Source organism: Filobasidium floriforme (assembly GCF_021052385.1).
Source record: "Filobasidium floriforme strain CBS 6241 chromosome Unknown HD553scaffold_7, whole genome shotgun sequence".
Classification (NCBI taxonomy): Eukaryota; Fungi; Basidiomycota; class Tremellomycetes; order Filobasidiales; family Filobasidiaceae; genus Filobasidium; species Filobasidium floriforme.
The window spans coordinates 593,496-611,331 of NW_025763628.1; the positions used below are offsets into that span (position 1 = coordinate 593,496).

General features: G+C 53.8%; 5 protein-coding genes across 5 annotated transcripts; 4 read left to right on the forward strand and 1 right to left on the reverse strand.

Moving 5' to 3' along the window:
• Positions 1–87: 87 nt before the first annotated feature.
• On the forward strand, positions 88–855 carry HD553DRAFT_270248 (ubiquitin-conjugating enzyme/RWD-like protein; the record flags this gene model as incomplete). The annotated part of the gene is made up of 3 exons (XM_046177654.1): positions 88–256; positions 376–649; positions 771–855. Coding segments are annotated over 3 exons (528 nt in total), but the record flags the coding sequence as incomplete, so codon positions are not given.
• Positions 856–4,270: 3,415 nt separating this feature from the next.
• Positions 4,271–6,294, forward strand: HD553DRAFT_308882 (carbon-nitrogen hydrolase). The gene is made up of 7 exons (XM_046179600.1): positions 4,271–4,472; positions 4,552–4,601; positions 4,690–5,126; positions 5,215–5,280; positions 5,361–5,451; positions 5,531–5,757; positions 5,830–6,294. The coding sequence occupies exons 1-7, from the start codon at positions 4,386–4,388 to the stop codon at positions 5,946–5,948; spliced, it is 1,077 nt and encodes a 358-aa protein (XP_046037781.1). The 5' UTR covers positions 4,271–4,385; the 3' UTR covers positions 5,949–6,294.
• Positions 6,015–8,139, forward strand: HD553DRAFT_369064 (cornichon protein-domain-containing protein; the record flags this gene model as incomplete). Its single annotated transcript, XM_046184144.1, has 6 exons — positions 6,015–6,418; positions 6,625–6,686; positions 6,777–6,845; positions 6,934–7,046; positions 7,153–7,298; positions 8,054–8,139. Exons 1-6 carry the CDS (start codon positions 6,406–6,408, stop codon positions 8,137–8,139), a joined length of 489 nt encoding a protein of 162 aa, XP_046037782.1. The 5' UTR covers positions 6,015–6,405.
• Positions 8,140–9,594: 1,455 nt separating this feature from the next.
• On the forward strand, positions 9,595–10,952 carry HD553DRAFT_308886 (Alpha/Beta hydrolase protein). Its single transcript, XM_046179601.1, has 2 exons — positions 9,595–10,524; positions 10,604–10,952. Exons 1-2 carry the CDS (start codon positions 9,688–9,690, stop codon positions 10,880–10,882), a joined length of 1,116 nt encoding a protein of 371 aa, XP_046037783.1. The 5' UTR covers positions 9,595–9,687; the 3' UTR covers positions 10,883–10,952.
• HD553DRAFT_349154 (uncharacterized protein) lies at positions 10,953–17,408 on the reverse strand. The gene is made up of 10 exons (XM_046183437.1): positions 17,252–17,408; positions 14,213–17,054; positions 13,131–14,147; positions 12,961–13,071; positions 12,770–12,898; positions 12,632–12,713; positions 12,419–12,560; positions 11,704–12,355; positions 11,367–11,638; positions 10,953–11,302 (listed from the first exon to the last, which is right to left on the reverse strand). The coding sequence occupies exons 1-10, from the start codon at positions 17,299–17,301 to the stop codon at positions 11,140–11,142; spliced, it is 5,460 nt and encodes a 1,819-aa protein (XP_046037784.1). The 5' UTR covers positions 17,302–17,408; the 3' UTR covers positions 10,953–11,139.
• Positions 17,409–17,836: the final 428 nt, after the last annotated feature.

The following is a 17,836-nucleotide window of genomic DNA, read 5'->3' on the forward strand; positions in this document are numbered from 1 at the left end:
GAGCTTCCACATCATCAGTCGATCGACGCTCGCCACAATCAGCTATTCATCAGTTACGGCCTTTCCGTACCAAGCTCGCCGACCATCATGCCACCCAAGGCCAACACCCGCTCGACGGCTATCAAGAGGATCTTGCAGGAACATAAAGAGTTTCTCCTGGATCCTCCAGAGGATTTCGTGGCCGCACCCTTGGAGGATGATCTGTTCGATTGGCACGTTACGATGAAGGGTGCGGAGGGTAGCGATTATCAAGGAGGTATGCTCCCGATTGACGATCAACGGCGAGGTCATTATCGCTTCTCAAGGCTGATATCTCTGCATATCTGATCCTTTTCTTTGCTCATCCCGCTGTGTCTTGCGCAACCATGTTCGCAGGAATCTACCACGCCCGCGTGATCCTCCCTCCCACCTACCCTCTCTCCCCACCAGACATCCAGATCCTGACCCATTCGGGGAGGTTCGAGACGCAAAAGAACATCTGCATCGATGGCGTCACGAGTTTCCATACGTCATCATGGAGACCGATCTGGGGGATCAGGACCGTCGTCGTGGGCTTGGGTGGATTCTGGAATGCGACGGGGCCCGAGGCCGAGTCGGGCTATGGGGGTCTGAAAGTGGGAGGAGAGGAGAGGAGAAGGTTGGCTGGGATGTGAGTTTCGGCAATGTGGGCCGACTTCCGGAGCAACCGATGGCTGATTCTACGTACTCTGCTTTGTCTCGACCTTTCCTTTCGACACCCTTCTCCAATTACCTCTTTTCCGCTGCCATAGCTCGGGAGCGTACGTCTGTCCGACTTGTGCCCGCTCCAACCGGGATATCATGAGAGACCACGAGGAAGCTTTGAAAAGCAAGAAGGAAGAGGAGCCAAAGCAGGTCGAAACTGCGGGGTCGGTCGGGGAGGAGGGCGAGGTGAAAGGGACCAAGGCGGTAGACGAGAAGGTGGGCGAAGAGGAGGTTGGGAAGGAAGAGGCCATCAGCATGGAATCGGCTGGTCAGGAGGATGTTGGAACTGGCGGAAATCAAGCCGAAAAGCAAGAGTCCCAGCCCTCGCCATCGTCCGCAGCCCAGTCGGAGGTCACCCCGACCACCCCGCCTACCCCAGTTGACTTTCCGGCCCTCAACCCAATCTTCCGAGCGCTGCTTCATCCGACTCTCTCATCCCCTCTCATTCCATCCCCGATCAAGCTCTACCTTCACATCGTCCGTCTACTACTCATCCCCGCTCCAACGCTCCGGGCTTACAACCTCCCGGACACGCTAGACTCGCTCTTGGTGCTGGATACGTTCATCTGGGTCGTGGGGATGCTCGTCGTCTTCGTTCTCGGGGGAAAGCTTGGGAAGTACTTCAAGAAAGTCTGGACTACCTTGGGATCAATTTTGTTCGGCAAGTCCGGGATTAAAGCAGGAACTCGTGCAGGAGCGGGAGCCGGGACGCTCGAAGCGGTCAAACGGCTCCGACGTGCACCCAATGCCCATGCGAACCGAAACGTTGCTCGGGGAGGTGGTGGACACGTTCATCCTCGTAGAAACGGTGTCAGGACAGGGGCGAACGCTGGACCGACCCAAGAGCCTGGATTAGCTCCTGGAGCTGGAGGAGTCGCGACGGGTCAAGAAGGTCGAGGCGGCGAGATCGCACTCGACGCGGGTACGGGAAGGGTGGAGAGACGAGCGAATAGAGCCGTGGCGGAAGAAGGGACTGGGATGCAGGCGGTCTGATGAGATCTTTTTTGAGAATCAGTTTAGGAAAAGATTCTGGTTGTATCCTTTGACCCTGCTGTCTATATACGTGTTTGATATCCCGTTGTTGTGCTTCACCGCTTGTAGATACATATGTGATACCTTACTTCCCGTTGTACTTCCTCAGTCGTACTACTACAGTCACTCTGACGCATGAAAGGTTCACGCGCTTCGTTTCGATAAACCCTATTTACTATCAACCTGCAATCACAAGCTGTAAAGTCAGCCATCTCGACTTTGCCAACATGGATCCACATTGCGAGCAGACCCACCTTCAAGGCTGACGTTTTTAGCGTTCGCAATCGCTTGATCTCGTCATGTCGGGATTGCAGCAGATCATCCTTGACCCCTATGACTTTACTCAATTCGGTAACCTGCTCTCACAGCCCAATGATGACATTCTGCAGCTGCTGAATCTCGGCCTGTTTCGATCGCTCTGATTCAGCGGCCTGATCCACTGCCTGGCATTGAAGATTCTGGTTCATTCGCTCGGCCAGGTCCAGCTGAGCCTGCTTATGAGAAAGGTCCGCTTGAGCCTGCTGGATCAGGACCTCCAACTCGTCTGCTCGTGTCACCTGAGCCGCCGCCTCGTCCTGTTTGCGGGTCAAAAGGATTACCACCTGTTGTAGTTCCTCAAGGGTTGGAAAAGGGTGCTCTTGACTTCAATGATAGTATCCAGAGTCGATAGACATCCCTGGATGTTCCTGTGCTCCTTGCAGCTTGATGAGCTTGACCCTTCGCTATACTAGCTCTCCTGCATGCCAAATCCTCCTCATCTCAATCTCCTCCTTGTCCGGCATGTACTCTGGAGAGTCACGACTGTAATTCTCGGATGATCAGTGTACAACATGACAATTGTTGCATTCCTGCAGATCCGGATGCTTAGTCTGGCAGAGCAAGATGAGGCCCTCTACTGCCAAGGACAGACTATTACAAGGTCAAATGGGGTATGGCAAGGTTTTTAGTTGATCTTTGAGGTCGTCCTTCAAGTCCTTGACCTTGTACCATCTTTGCTTGTTATGATCGTGGTTGTGGTCGTTTTGTCCATCCATGATGACAAGTATGACTTCAGGATCGGACGCCCCTTAATGATGTTTGAGTGTGCTACACAGCGCAAAGCAAAGACTATATTACATTGTTGCGGTGATACGGTTAAATGCTCACGATATACTCACTGTATATCCGTGGTCTACTCAGGCTCTAGCGATATAGCCCAGTATACACCGTGTTGGATTTCGAATGAATCTGATTGTAAGCCCGGTCGTTCGCCATGTGACGCAAAGCGCATAGTTCATATAGACGCATCTTTCATGTTCCGAATGGCCAGTCGGAAGGCTACCTCGGAACTGTCGTCCTGAGGACCATCATTCCAGCAAAATCCGGTTTTGATGATTTTGTATAAGCTCAGAGCTGGATTCCACAGGCAACGTTTAGTAGCCTTGTGGCTATGCAATGAGGTCCCCGTGGGGCAGGACACCTTCTCAGCGATAAGATATTTCGCTCGCTGTTTCGTCTCAGCATGAACGCCCCTGTAGGAAGTGTTGTCATGTTCCGACCGGAACATGATCGCTAACTTTCTTCCACTAATCAGCCCAGGCCTTGACGTGATACTCAGGTCATGGCTTGCTCTGGGTTGCATGCGGACGTGTTCAGTTCTGGAATTAGCGAAACGTAGCCATCACCATGTCGAGATCAAAATCCACCGGATTTTGAATCCCAATCACGCTCGCCCTCGCCGTCATGTGGTTCGTTCTCGTCTCGATTCCCGCTCTGACCGCTATAGAGACCTGCTCTTGGGTGTCGCAGACATAGGTCAGCAAGTGGCATAGCGGCAATCGAGTTATGTCTTTGTTTCACGTCCTTCCAACGTAACACGTATTGCAAAGATCTTGATCTCGGACCATCTCAAAGACTGCGTGTCCCTTCGCCTTGGGTAATCCCTCTCCGCCAGAACAGAGTAGAGCACGATCCATTCGATTCCTAGAGCGTTTTTGTAGTTTTGCCCTATCGTGACTCGCCTGTTAAGTGATAACGGCATGCGAAAAGCTTCCAGGCGCAAAGGATTGTGTGACCTATCGAGCTTGCACCGAATTTAACTACCGGTCAGGGAATCAGTGTCAGACCGCTGCACATCTGACGATGATCACTGAACCCTGCCCGGCACTAACGCGCCAGGCGATCACAATTATAGCGGTGTTTCGACATGAATCGTGATCTCGTGATTGATTAGTAAGGTGTGGTCCGAAGCTTGGTAGAAATAGCACAAGATGAACGGGAGATTGGGAACTGAGCTTACATATGGGTTCCAACGTGGAAAAGCATGGAAATACTTCATCGCAATCTAAAATGTCCGCATGGTTGTCTAGTCGTTTCGTCTTGAAACGATAACCTTGTTCGCTATGAAACGGCTCGTCATCGTCATTCGGACTTGACCGACGCGGCGGGGATCGACCGATCACCAAGTCGATGGGACCGAATGAGAAGGAAAAGCAAAGCTCAGATCGCTCTCCAGCGCCAGCCCAAGTAAGCTAAACAGCAACAAGTCGATACCATCAGATAGCTCGTCTACCATACTGTCTGCATTAAGCCCACATTCCCGCCTGCCTCGCCTCTCCTCCATCTCACGCCTACGACCGCAATCACGATCCATGTCCAGCAGCTCGAGCTCGACCCGACCCGCACCGGGCTACCGAAGAAAGCCGTTGACGGTAGCGTGCGTGCAGTTCGACCCAAAGGTAAAGTAGCCGGTCATCCACTACAGTGCCATGATCGTCAATATCGAGCTGAACTTCTGATCTTGTTGGGACATGGTAGCTCGGGGATGTCGAGGGGAATGCTAAACGGATACGAGAGCTGACGAGCCGGTCAGTCCTGTCGATCGTATGCGAGGCTTGCCCACAGGAATTGTCCAAGCTCACTCTTCATCCCCGTATCAACTCTCAATACCTATAGAATCCAACCAAACAAGATCGACCTGCTCGTCCTCCCCGAAATGTGCCTGACGGGGTACATGTACAAATCGTCCTCCGAGATCGCCAGCGTACTGGAGAATCCGAGGACAGGGCCGACAGCTACGCTCAGTAGTGAACTGGCGAGAAGATGCGCATGTTGGGTCGTCGCTGGGTATCCAGAGAAGAGTCATGTATCAGCCGGGATGGATACCACGGAAGACGACGACGTGGAGGATGAAGATGACGATGGAGAGACCACGGAGCAGACCGCAGGGGTAGCACGACAGGGAGGACAAACAGGCTCGACAATAGGTGACGGAGAGGAGGAAGGAATCGTGGCTTACAACTCTGCTGTCATTGTGTCGCCGCAAGGCACCGTCTACGATACGTACCGCAAGAGCTTTTTGTTCGATACAGACAAGACATGGGCCAAGGAAGGTGAGCCCATATCCACGTCTTCCTCTTCTGGGATTCCATCGCACAGGTCGAAGATCAGAACTGATGGAATCGGCTTTCTTGTTGACAGGCGATGGCTTCAAAGTGCTAGACCTACCTGAACCTTTGGGTCGAACAGTAATCGGAATATGCATGGGCAAGTTGAACTTTTCTCCCAATCCCCTGATTCATACCTCTTAGTTAAAACGCAAGCTGACAGATACGTATGACACATAGATATGAACCCGAAAGACTTCTTGGCCCCATTTGATGCATACGAACTGGGCAACTTTGTCCGGAAGACTAGGGCCGACTTGCTAGTCGTACCGTGAGCCTTTGACACCTGACCTTGCCTTGCAATACCGTATAGGAAAGCTCATCCTGACCTCGATTGATGGTTCATACAGGATGAATTGGTTAGAACCTCCAGGCGAACCTCCATTAGACGCGCCTTCATCCGCAAAGACTGAAGAAACGCAAGACGGGCCGGAAATGTCTACCCTCAATTACTGGGCGCACAGGTTGATGCCCTTGCACGATCCCACCCCAACATATACGCCTGACGGTCTCAAGGATGTCCAGCCTGGGAAGGATGTGGTGTTCGTCGCATGCAACCGGGTAGGCACCGAAAGAGGTAAGTCGGAGGGAAACAAAAACGGCTTGCAAGGTGCACGTGCTAAACATCATGATTTTGCGAACCGGATAGGGACCACTTTCGTGGGCACTTCCTGCGTGATGAGTATCACGTCCTCGCCAAGTGGAATCGACCTGATCGAAGCGATGGGAAGCAAGGAGGAAGGAGTCATGTTCGCGCTGGTCAATTGAGAGCTCTAGTCCCGCCCGCGCACCTCGACGACTAAGGACTCATACGGAATGACGGCCTCCAAGACACGAATGGCGGCTTGTACCGGACATGTCCCGCTTGTCATATGTCAAAGACGTGGCTGGCTGGGCAGCCTAGTGAACGTAGAAACGCCTAACTCCGCCCCTAAGGGACCTAGCTTCTTTTCCTAGACGATAGATTTCGACGCCAGCCTCGTCTCGCTCTGACCTGAGACTCTTCGCACACCGATCAGCTTCGCGCCCCCCTTCTCCTCCTGGGGAATGACGACGATGATGCCCGCTGTCGAAGTGAATATGCTCGTTCAAGTTGAACCATACCCTCCTTGAGAAATCGGTCATCCCATCATATAGTCATATAGTACTAGAATCTACACCGCTCGATCCCTAATTGGACCCTTCAAGCAAGAAGACAGAAAGCATAGCGAAATAGACAGCAAAAATGGGTGGTGAAGGTGAGAACCGAGCTCACGCGAGCAATGGAGCCTCATCTTGGGTCTACATGTGCTGATCCAGCCTACTCTTCTTCCTCTCTACTCCCTGGCTTTATGTTCATACACCTTATCGCCTTTATCGTGATGCAACGAACTACTTTGCTTGATGTACGATTCCGGACTGGCACCAAACCCTCGACCTGGAACGACATGATCGAACACGACAGCCTGGTTGTTCCTCTTTGCCGTCTTTATGGCGGCCGCGCTCTTGTTCTCCATGGTCTTCTTTGTCAGTCCCCTGTCCTCTGCCTCGAGTTCTACAGCAGTACCGTGTTGATGGTCGACTCGCGCATCTTCTTCGGCTCGAATATGCTTGCAGATCATCATGTTCTCCGACCTCGAGTGTGATTACATCAACCCTATCGACCTGTGTAACAAGCTCAATACCGTTAGTTTCTACCACCTCAGCTCCAGTCTCGCAGATCCATACTGACACCTGTATCATACATCTCATCCCGCTTTTGTGCTATCGACAGTTCGTCCTCCCCGAGATGCTCGCCCACGCCTTTCTCACGCTCTGCTTCTTGTTGACCGGACAATGGATATCGTTCCTGGTCAACGCTCCTCTGGTCGGATACAACGTCAACAAGTGCGTCATGCCCCGTCTTTTCTCCTCTTTCAGATCCGCATGTCCGAGCTGACGACGCTTGATATCTCCTTCTCCTTCTTGCATCGATTACTGCCCGCAAACGCAGGATCTTGACCAAGAACCACATGTACGACGCGACCGAGATCTTCCGGACGCTCTCGGGTCACAAGAAGGAATGCTTCATCAAGCTCGGACTCTACTTGGTCTCGTTCTTCTATTACCTGTACAGGATGATCTTGGCTTTGATCTCTGGTAAGTCACGGCTTACTAGTCTGTCCCTGATGAGCGTCCGATTGAAGATTCTTTTGGCTGATCGATCGCGCTCTCCGAAATCTTCTTCGTCGTACGTTGTTGTCGTTCTAGAATAAGGGATGAGAAGTTCAGGTTGGGTACGATGAGGATCAGGAGGTGAAGTCCCGTCAGGGAGGACCGAGCCGGCCGGACGAAGAGCTCGAGGGAGATGGAGGAGTTGGACGAGGGAACATATATACACGGATTCGAATCCGAAGCGGAGGCGAAACAAGAGGGCCTAGGTCTTTCCGTCTGAGCCCCATGGAGGGATGAAGAAGAGAGAATGTGTTTGGTTCGATTATAGAATGGAATGATGCGCAAACTCGGGTATGACCGGGTCTCACTGTCTCCTACGCAATGAGGCCAGTAGCAGGCAAAGATCATCACAGAAACAGAACGCTTGCTCAGACGCCTACGAGTAGAAGCCAATGGAATCGGCGCCAGATACATCTTATGTCTGTTGCTGTTTCCTTGGAACTGAATGTAGGAAGTTTGGCGTAACGTAGATCGACGCGGTAGATACAAAGATTGAGCAGCGAAGGGGTGAAGCATGTCAAATTACGGTGCAAGATCTTGCCGCGAGTGAACGAGAAGTTCAACTACTACTATCCCTTGTTTCAAGGAACATGCTGATTGCTTATCGCATGCATCTACGCCATTCATACCGGAACAGCGAATCGATTTCTCCTCGATCCAGGCCTTCTGGACATGTGCAGTGAAAGCTGGTCGCGCTACCGTTTTGCCTCTGGATGATTGCAAGATGAACGATCTGGACCTCTTCGGTCTCAAGATGGACGATTGAGGTGATCAATCGAGGATAGGATTCGCGATGAGGGTGTCCACCACCACATTTCGATCAAAGACCTCTTGGAACATCTACCCAGATCTTCTCTCCAGAGGCCGTTAGAGGTAGAAGGCAGTCGTTGTGAACCTGGCGCTTCTGATGGGTTTGATCCAAACTTGCAACCCCTCTTTGCGATTTTTTGAAGGTGATCCGCTGAAGCCGAGTTGTAATCAACACTTCTCAAAGGCCCCTTTCCCTGACGGGTGTATGGTTCAGCCAGGTGCCTTCTAATGGGCATCCGTCGGGGTTGATCGCGTCTGGACCTCGCGTGTATACGCTATTAGTGAAGTGCTCAGAGTCGCTCAGAAAGCCTGGAAGGGGTTCGTCTGAATGAGACGATACAGATTCAGGTATCTTCGGATCCCGTACCAGAACCCCCTTTATCGTTGGTAATGCGACTTCCCAACCCAAACTTCCATGACTCATTCTCCTCTTCATGCGCTTTCGGAGGAGCAGAAACTTTTTGTTAGCTCGAAGCCATCCTTCACAGCGTTGACCGGTTTGGGTGTGACGTTCGCGTCGTTGTGGTCGCCCTGATTGCAGAGATCTCTGACGAAGCCCATTTCCGAGTCATTGTCTTCTGGAGGATTGATTGCCGGGTAGGTGCTTCTTGAATGATATTCTTATAGATCATAGATGAATCATGTCCTTCATCTTTTGCTTTCTGAGTCCCTTACATGTTCGCAGCGGAATTCGCCCTAGCTGTACAAACGCGAGTTGTTTGTTCTTCATTTACGGGCTCCTTCCTCTGACTGCTAGTAGGTCATCGTCACACCTTGTGGAGTGATTTACACCGCTTGCTTCAATTCCTACCGCTGACGAGATTGGATTCGAGATAGCGCGACGATCCGGTCAGCTCGACATCGTTTTATGGCGAGAACGAATGAAAGGGTGGCTAACCGTTCCAAGTTCTTTTGCGCGCTCGCCGCGAGGTCACGAGCGCGCGAGCGCATGCATGCTTCGCCGTCGATTCGGCGATCGCGGCAACACACGACTAGTGAACATCCGAAGCGCCAAGAAATGGTATTCATGTACAAGAGGGCGGCGGCATTACAAGACTCGGTGGATGGTAGATCAGCGACAGAGCGACCTTGATGCGCCTCGCGCTCGCGAGGAGGTGGCTTGTTTGTGAAGCGCGACCTCGCAGTCGGTCGAGGTGAGTCGTTCGTCATTCTTATAGATGGTCAAAGTCAGAGGGACGGAAGGGTGTGACACTGTGACGATCACTAGCCTGCTCGTTATCAAGGTCAGAGGCGACGGGATCTCTGCACCGAACTCAACGAGAGTTGTTGCGTTGCGATCCGAGTCCTGACTGACTAGACTACTGCACCGCTTGGGTGCCGAGATCGAAGATGACGTCATACAAATCCCAGAGTCGAGTCGAGTCGTCGTTGTCCAGTGATCCGGTTAGAACGATCAATCACTACTACTCACTTCACACCAAATGACCGTTCGACACAGGCAGCTCTGTGGTATTCACTCAATAAGACTATACATCCAACACAAATGTCACGACTTCATGACCACCCATGGAGCATCAATTGGCGTAAAGCCTTGGTCTCGGCGCCCAGGCTCGTCCCAGACCTGGCGTTGAAGTATACCAACCCGGAAGGACCCCATCCCATCACCATCAAAGTCCCGTGCAGGACTTCAAATCGGACCATCCCCGTATCCGTCTTCATCCCACCCGATACCTCTGTCAAATCTGGGACGACGCATGTCCCCGTTGTGCTCGACCATCATGGAGGAAGCATGATCCTGGGTACGACGGCGGAGCAGGCACCGTTCTGTGCGAAGCTGTGTCGAGACCTCGGATGTATCGTCATCAGCGTGGATTACGCTTTGGGGCCTTACGAGCAGTTCCCCAAGGCCAACCACGATTGCGAGGATATCGTCTATGCCGTGTTGGACGCGAAACGACCGGGTTACCGAGAACTCCGGAAAGGCATCGCCGACCAGCTCGCCAAACACAAGCGTGCTGCTCTGGACATCGATACTACACACGTAGCCATTAGCGGTTTCTCCTCGGGTGGAAATCTGGCCTTGGAGCTGGTGCTCGATATCAAACCTCCTACCTTGCCCGAAGCTTGGCCTAGCCCATTCCCCGTCGCTCATGCGGGTACGATCCCCGTCCTCCTGTACTACCCTTCTCTCGACGCAAGGCTGTTGCCCAACGAACGTCCTTACCCAGAAGGAATGGAGCCCAAGGTGCAAAAGGGAATCGTTAAGAAGCTCGACTTGGAGACGCATCTCATGCCGACGTATTTGCCGAGAGATCAGGCGGCTCATCCTCGAGCTTCGCCTGGTCTGGTGCCCATCTCGGCCTTGCACCCGAAAGCTGAGGTCAGTCGACGGCTTTTCAAGTTTATCAGTCATAGGCAAGCGATACTGACCTCACAAGATCAAATCTCCGATCCTCCAGATTCTGCTCTACCTCTGCCAGCTAGACACCCTCTCGACACAATCGCTCGCCTGGATAGAAGCCGTCAAGGAGGGCAAGCGGGACGCAGCCTTGAAGGTCGTCACGGCCATGGGCGTGCCTCACGGGTTCAACGTCTTTCCCGATGCGTGGCTGAAGGAGGAGCACCGAAAGCTGAAGAGGGACTCGTACCAGTTGGCGGTCGATTTCATCAGGGAAAAGTGGCAGATGGGTGGGCACCAACAGACGGGTGCGCACAGCGGGGCGAGAGAGAATCTATAATTTATTGCAGACACGGTTGGAAAATGCGTCTTTGTACCAAAATATGCGTCTCCATGTAGCAAGTCTAGGGTCTCGGAGATATTAATGTGGCGTACATTGATAACGAAACAACGTAAAGAATCAAGACTGAAAACATCGACAAGAGGGTATGAATTGTACAAGCGTTGGATGATGCGTAGAAACATCCCGAATCGAGTATGTGCCGGGTTAAAAAGAGTGTCCATCGAAAGAAATGTCGTAAAGAAGAGGAGGCGAAACTACTTGGAAACTTCGCTGGCAACATCAGACGCTGCTGCGGTTGCCGATGAGGCTTTCCTGGCGTGAGCTCGCGCAGCGGCGTGGCGGTGTCGAGCGGCAAGGAGTTCGGCCCAGAGCGGATTTGAGGGCACCTTACCGACGAGGCTAGTCAAGACTTTCATCCTGTATTTTTCGTAACAAAATCGTCAGTCATAGTACCGCACGCAATACTGGTGAAGTTACGCACCAGCCGGCCTTTTCCTCATCATTGTCGGTCCAGAATAGGATATCCTCCCCGTCATCGAACAGCAGGCGGAAGGATCGCGGCATGACGCCCATATCGCTGTCAAAGTCTTGCGTCCGTCGCGATGGTGTAGAAGGAGCCGGGCGTGTGACGGCATTCTCGTCATTGACAGCGACGACTTTGCGCAGGTCGATGGAGAATACCGTCTTCTTGGTCACGGGATTCCTGGCGACCAGATTGCCACCAATCACCTTGAAGTCACGTCGTCTTGGGACCTGCGGTGGACATCTCGTCAGCTCGACGCGTTTGCAGATCCGATATGAGCAAGTTCAGAACTCACGTTCGAATCCCCTCCCTTCTGGGTCAAGAGGCCCTCGTGATACTCATGATCGTGCCATGCGTGGTGCCTCATCCCCCTCAGACACTCATCGATGCTCTGAGGCAGCTGATCTTGGTCGAGCCCGGGCAGAGGCGGCAGACGGAAGATCTGCAAAGTTATCTTGCAGACCTGTTTCTTGACCGCAGATGTCGTGTTCCCCGAACTTCTCGATGGCGGCTGAGAGTTGGGGCGGTCCCCCTTGCTGACGGGAATAGGCGGTAACGCGCTTTCTCGTCGCAGCGCACCATACATCGGATATCGGATCTCCAGTAACCTCGAATCGCAGTTCTTGGCAATAGGCTTAAAAGCGATGTGCGTTTTGCCAACAAGAGCTTCGCCTGGCGGGAAGTAGTGCCCAATGTTGGTCTCTTGCGAAACCGGTCGGGGAATCTCGGTCATGATCGCCTTGGGAGGCTTTGAGCCCTTTCTGGGACTGCCAAAGAGGTTTCGGAATCCACCTCCCTTGACTCCCGAAGCAACGGACGCCACCTCCGAATCCACGGCTCTGCTCGGCAGCATCGGTTTGGGTACGTTGTTGTGCAACATCTGAATTATGTGAGGGTCGCGCTTGATCTCCAGCCCCAGAGTGAATTCAAAGTTGGCATGTTCGACCCTATTCGATGTCGGCGCGGTGTCAGCGCAGCTTTCCTGCAGAGACGTGCAGTTCGAGGCTCACAGTGCAAATTCTTGATTCACTCGTGCACCTTCCTTCAACGTCGAATAAGGAGTGCGAATATAGTCGATTCCATTGTCTAGCGTCACACAGAAGGACGTCTCTTCCCTCGGCAGGGGCAGTGCCAAAGATTCGATTCCGAGCACTGTCAGGTATCACAAAACAGAATCAGCTTGCGTTCTGGTGATTATGTGGCCCTTCCGTTGTTTCACTCACCCTTCACGAAGATTGTGCCCATCGGCTTGTTCTGACCCTGCGCTTTCGCCTTCAAAGCTTTAAGCTCTTTCGCGTATTGGTTCTAGTCTCGCGAAGGTCAGCGTCGAACGAGGGATCGCGACTGCGTTGAATGCTCACCATGTCTGAAGCCTTTCGCAACTGTTTCCAAGCTCGCCCACTGTCCACGTCGCCTGCTTTGTTGTGCTTGATCTTGTCGTCCGAGCTGGCGTAGATGGTCTGATGTTGCTCTCGCACACGGTATTGACGCTGGAAGAGCTGATCATCAGCGAAAAAGGCTACTGCGGGCCGAACGAAGTCTCTAGACCTACGTCAGCCGTGATATGCTTGACATCCTGCTCGAAAGCGGCTAGCATCGATTGATTGTCCTTGAAATCCAGGTCATCTAGGGTGCTCATGATCGACATGCGTGCGCTCGATGTCTATCGGAACCGGTTTGATTAGCCTTGGCGATGCGGTATATAGTGACAATGTGGCTCACTCGATCGGGCTTGGGCCGAGCATCACCCGTGCTCATGCTCCTTCTGCGCCTCGGTCGAGCCGAAGGGTCATCGGATACCGGAGCCAACACCACACTGTCGTCGACGGACATGTCCATCGAACTCATTTCAGAAATCGGTTGCAAGGTGGAAGAGGAAGCGGTAGGTAATCCCGATCGGGCCGGTCCAGTGGTCAAGACGCTTTCCGAAGAGACGTGACGAACGACCAAAGACTGCGGGCGCTGAGACGAGCTTCCAGAAGGTAAGCCGTTAAAGTCGAACACCAGCTGATCCAAGGCGCTCTTGGGTTCCTCGGGCATACCGTCCTTGTCGGCCTGAGCTAGGATGTCTTGAGCCGACTTGGTTTGTGCTCGAGCACGAAGTTGAGGCCTTGCGAGCGGTCCGCCGGACAGAGATGGAGGCAGCGGCAAAGCCTTTTCAAGATGGACAGATCTGCGTGCAGCCATGTCAAGAGGGAGATCGTCTTCCGAGTCTGATCCACTTTCGGACATCGAAGTTTGGGTCGCTTTGCGTTCCTCCATCCTGGCGCGGATCATGTCCTTCGAGATTCGCTGCCTAACTTGGCCGTTGATGCTGCCACCCGCAGGATCGGTCGATTGCCTGTTCAAGACGCCATCAGACTTGCTGCCATTGAGGGATTGTTCAAGCCCGAATTGGCTTGACCGCTTGACGATACGAAGCGGGTCGAGGGAAAGCCTGGGCTGAAGAGGTGGCAGCGGAGCAAAGTCTTCCAATGTCGACAATCCAGAGTCCATCTCGGTGTCCATCTCGAAACTCTTACCGAGGTCGTTCTCGAAGTCAAAGTCGGGTATCCTATGGGGACTTTCCGCCTTTGCTGGTTTGGTAAACGACGGCGGCGGGGTGAGGGGTCGTGCGGTTGTATCGGAAACGGCTTCACTCTCGGTCGAAAGTCGCTCGCTTCGAGGTTGGGGAGCAGGGAACAAGGGGCTGGTCATCCCGATATTCGGTAGAGAGAATGGTATCGTTACTCCAAAGACCTGCGGAAAGGCCCTGAAACCATCAGCAATCCATTTATCGGATCAAAGCGCGATGCAGGACATACCGTAGGACTCGTGCTTCTAGGCAAATCTTCGGGCATGATAGCAGGCGCCAGCTTTGGGCTCGGAATGTCCAAGGGCTGAGGCTGGGGAGGCTTCGGCAGCGTCCTCTTGGTGGCGGACGACGATGCCATCGGGCTACAAAGCATTTCCAGCTTTTGCGACAAAGGTGGTCTCCTCTCGGACGTCTCTTCTACCTTGGGCGGCGTGTTCAGGAGGGGTTGAGATCGATTACTGTGCGCCGGTGTGGGAGGCTGCAAGACGCGCTCCATATCCTCTCCATCGCTTTCACTGAGTTCGCTTCCGTCCTCGCTCTCGCCGAACGAGATATAACGCGTCTGAGGCCGACCGGTGCTGGGCAAACTCGGCTGTTTAGGGTGGTTAGGCAAGCCGAGTCCCAGGCTCTGGGTAGCAAGCAGACGGGCCACCTTGGCACGTTCCGCATGACTGCTCCGTCCGAGCGGTACTCCGTCTTCTTGTCGGTTCGCCGAAGCGTATTCCGGCGAGACTTGGTTGTACACCTTGGTAGCCGTCTGGATCGTCACAAACGGATCGACAAACGCGCCATCCTGATGCGCACGCGGTCGGTCTTCCTCGTATCCCGAGTATCGATTCTGGGCCGGTAAAGCAGGCTCAGCTACGTTGGCGCTCCTCAAGACGGGTTCACCACCGTAGATCGATGGCTTAGGCAAGGTAGGCTGGGCGATTTCGGCCGGTCGGATGGGGATAGCGTGAGCGAGCGCGACTCGTTCGGCATGATGGGTCCTACCATAAGGTACTCCCGCACTATCCTTTTCCTCTGATTGAGGAAGCTCTTCCCCTGAACCGACAACGGGTCCGAGGATGACCGGAGGCTGCTCCGCCACGGGCGTGGTGAAACCCAACGAACTTCCAAAGGAAGGAGTCTCCAGCTTGGGCGTAAAGTCCATGAAAGCGTTCAACACTGGCGTTTCTTCAGGCATCGAAGGCGTATCCGAGACATGCCTCGGAAGCTGAGGATGTTGTACCGAAGGCGGCGAAAAGTAACCGTCTTCCACGAGCGAGTCGATGAAATTGGCCGTCATACTCTCGTCCCTATAGACGCCCTCGGAAGCATGACTATCCGTGCTCCTCGTCCCGTGTCCATCGTTGCTCTCGTACTCGTCGCGTAAGACCGGACTGCTCCTCTGTTCCTCTTCATAAGCTTGATCATGCAGCTCGACGATTCCGCTCCCTCCGCCTCTCCCATCGGCTCGGAAATGGTGCATAGCGTGGTAAGGGTCAAAGTCTCCTCCATCTGTGAGATCCACATCGTCCATCTCCACATCGGAATCCCTACTGTCCCTGCTCTTGTCCCCATCCTCGGTCACGCTCTCGGTCTCGAATTCCTTGACGTCGGGTACCGCCTGGAAAGTGACCGTCTTGGCTTGTTTCGTCGCCGTAGGGGATTCGGAACCGGAAAGTCGGGGCCCGTGGAGTCGTCGTTTGGTGATGGACGATTTGGTCGGGGTGGCCGTGTTCGAAGGTTCGTAGTGTTGTTGGATTGGGGGAAGAGGCTTCTCCGCTCGCAACGAGGAGGAGTTTTCTTGTGACGACGACGATGAGGGGAAGGGAACCAGACTCTCAGCAGAGCCTTGTTGAGAGGGTCGCCTCTTGCTAGGACTATCGTTCGTGGACCCAGCCCCAACCCTGTCCTTGTAGATCGGGCTGATACGACGCCCCGAACCGTCTTGAGTCGATATGGGCGGGGAAGAGAATACGTCCTCCTGAGCCGGTTGACGGGGAGAGTCAAACTTTGCACCCAGCCCGCCTGCTCTGGCAGGGGAAGCCGTCCCGACGTTCCTCTTCAGCGGAGTACTCCCCTCGTCGGCATCTGCACCCATCGTGCCCGTCTGTTGCAAGAACGGCGACCGACTAACCAGGCCTCCTTTGGCGAGTCCCTTGAACCCCATCGACTGTCTAGGCATCCGACCCGAGCTCGACCTCACGTCGGGTGAGTATTGCCCCAAGTCGTCGTATTCGGGCATCTCGTTGTTCATGGGGTCGTCGATGGACCGAAGAGCACCACCGGAAGCCCGTCGTTCTTCCCCGCTGACTCGCCTTCGATCGCTCGGAGGGGTCTTGATACGTTCGGCAGAGACTTTTCGGGCTCCCGAACCAGAGGACGAACGGGATTTCGAGCCGGAAGACTTTCTACCTGACGAACGACGGGGAGAAGAGGCGCTGATACCGAGCCCGATGCCGGAGAGAAGGTTGCTCGATTTGCGAGGGGTGGTAACTGTGGACGAAGCCGAGGCCGAAGCTGAGGAGGTCATGGAAGTCGTCGTCCCGGTCGATTTGCTACGGAAGTGTAAAGTCGAGGAGGTGGAAGAAGCGAACATCGACGACCGTCCGTCCGTCGTCATCCCTCCCGACTTGAAGGGAGACTTGCTGACGAGTGCGTTCCCCGTCACATGCTTGAAGCTCGAACTAGTCCTCCTCGGACCGCCGTGCATGACGCCCGCCATGTTCTGCTCGTCGTCTAATGTCGAGTCTAGGTGGTTGTAGTTGGAAGGATGGGTAGGAGACGTCGCTCTCGAAGCGGGGTGCGTGGATTGTGGGCGTTTAGGCTGAAGGGGTGACCAGCCTTTGGAGGAATTGGCGATGATGCTATCTCGAGTGGGGTCGTGTTTTCTAGGGGTAAGGCCGGAGTGAGATGTGGATGGTGGACTATATATACCGGCGGAGAAGCCGTTGTTCGTGCTGGCGGCTCGTATCGATTGACCGCTAGTAGTCGCCGTAGTTGATCTTGTGGAGTTGTCTTGCTCTCGGTCGACTGGGGCAGGTGCGGTCGACATGATGGACGATTCTACGAAACCGATGGATTGCCTGATAACAGCATCGAGGGGTCGTCGAAAGGGATTGGTGGTGGTCGTATGTAGCGTCGTGGATTGTTTGTTGTTGTTTGATGACGATCCACACATTTCGATCAAAAAGAGGAGTGGGAACAAGACATTCATCAGCTCATCCGAAAAAACGTAGAATTACACTCAACATTCATCCTCGCGGGCAACCTCTCGACTCACCAGACTTCCTGCAGCCGTGGGTCCAGCTCGTTTTTACCTTGATCTTCCATACCTTACCGCCGCATCCAGAGAGTGCTTGTCCAGGTCGTTGTCGAGTTGCTATCGTTGTCGTGGTGTCGCCATCAGTGTCGTCATCGCCATCATCATCCTTCACCCCCTTCGATCCCTTCGATCCCATCAAAACAAACAAACAACAACAACAACATTCAGCCCGCGTTGTGTTGACATTCCTCGAAGCGCGCGAACCCCCTGCGCTTCTATTTGGACCACCCACACGCGCGCAGAGGGCCCGTCTCGCGTTTCAGGTCGACTGCGACTAGCCCCACGCTGGAAACGTGGCGGAACCAATCGAGACTGTCATTTCGATAAATGAAGCTTCTCCATTAAAACTATCATCTCCGACGAGAACCATCCGATGACTCGATGGCAGGCGGGTAGAGAGGGGAAACTCTATTGAGAAGCCTAGCACGCAATACGACCCCTCGTCTTTTCAGACGGCGCTTGCGCTTGCCCTCGTCGTCCTGCCGCTGCGCACCCATGGATCAGGTGATCGATGCGCCAAGAACCATGCTTCATTTCAATCTA

Coding starts and splice junctions, on each gene's coding strand:
- HD553DRAFT_308882 (XM_046179600.1), top strand. CDS start 4,386: ATGTCCAGCAGCTCGAGCTCGACCCGACCCGCACCGGGCTACCGAAGA. Junction 4,473..4,551: donor GCGTGCAGTTCGACCCAAAG/GTAAAGTAGCCG, acceptor GGGACATGGTAG/CTCGGGGATGTCGAGGGGAA. Junction 5,452..5,530: donor GCCGACTTGCTAGTCGTACC/GTGAGCCTTTGA, acceptor TGGTTCATACAG/GATGAATTGGTTAGAACCTC.
- HD553DRAFT_308886 (XM_046179601.1), top strand. CDS start 9,688: ATGTCACGACTTCATGACCACCCATGGAGCATCAATTGGCGTAAAGCC. Junction 10,525..10,603: donor CCTTGCACCCGAAAGCTGAG/GTCAGTCGACGG, acceptor CCGATCCTCCAG/ATTCTGCTCTACCTCTGCCA.
- HD553DRAFT_349154 (XM_046183437.1), bottom strand. CDS start 17,301: ATGGAAGATCAAGGTAAAAACGAGCTGGACCCACGGCTGCAGGAAGTC. Junction 12,899..12,960: donor TCAAGCATATCACGGCTGAC/GTAGGTCTAGAG, acceptor CAGCTCTTCCAG/CGTCAATACCGTGTGCGAGA. Junction 11,639..11,703: donor AGAAGGGAGGGGATTCGAAC/GTGAGTTCTGAA, acceptor TGTCCACCGCAG/GTCCCAAGACGACGTGACTT.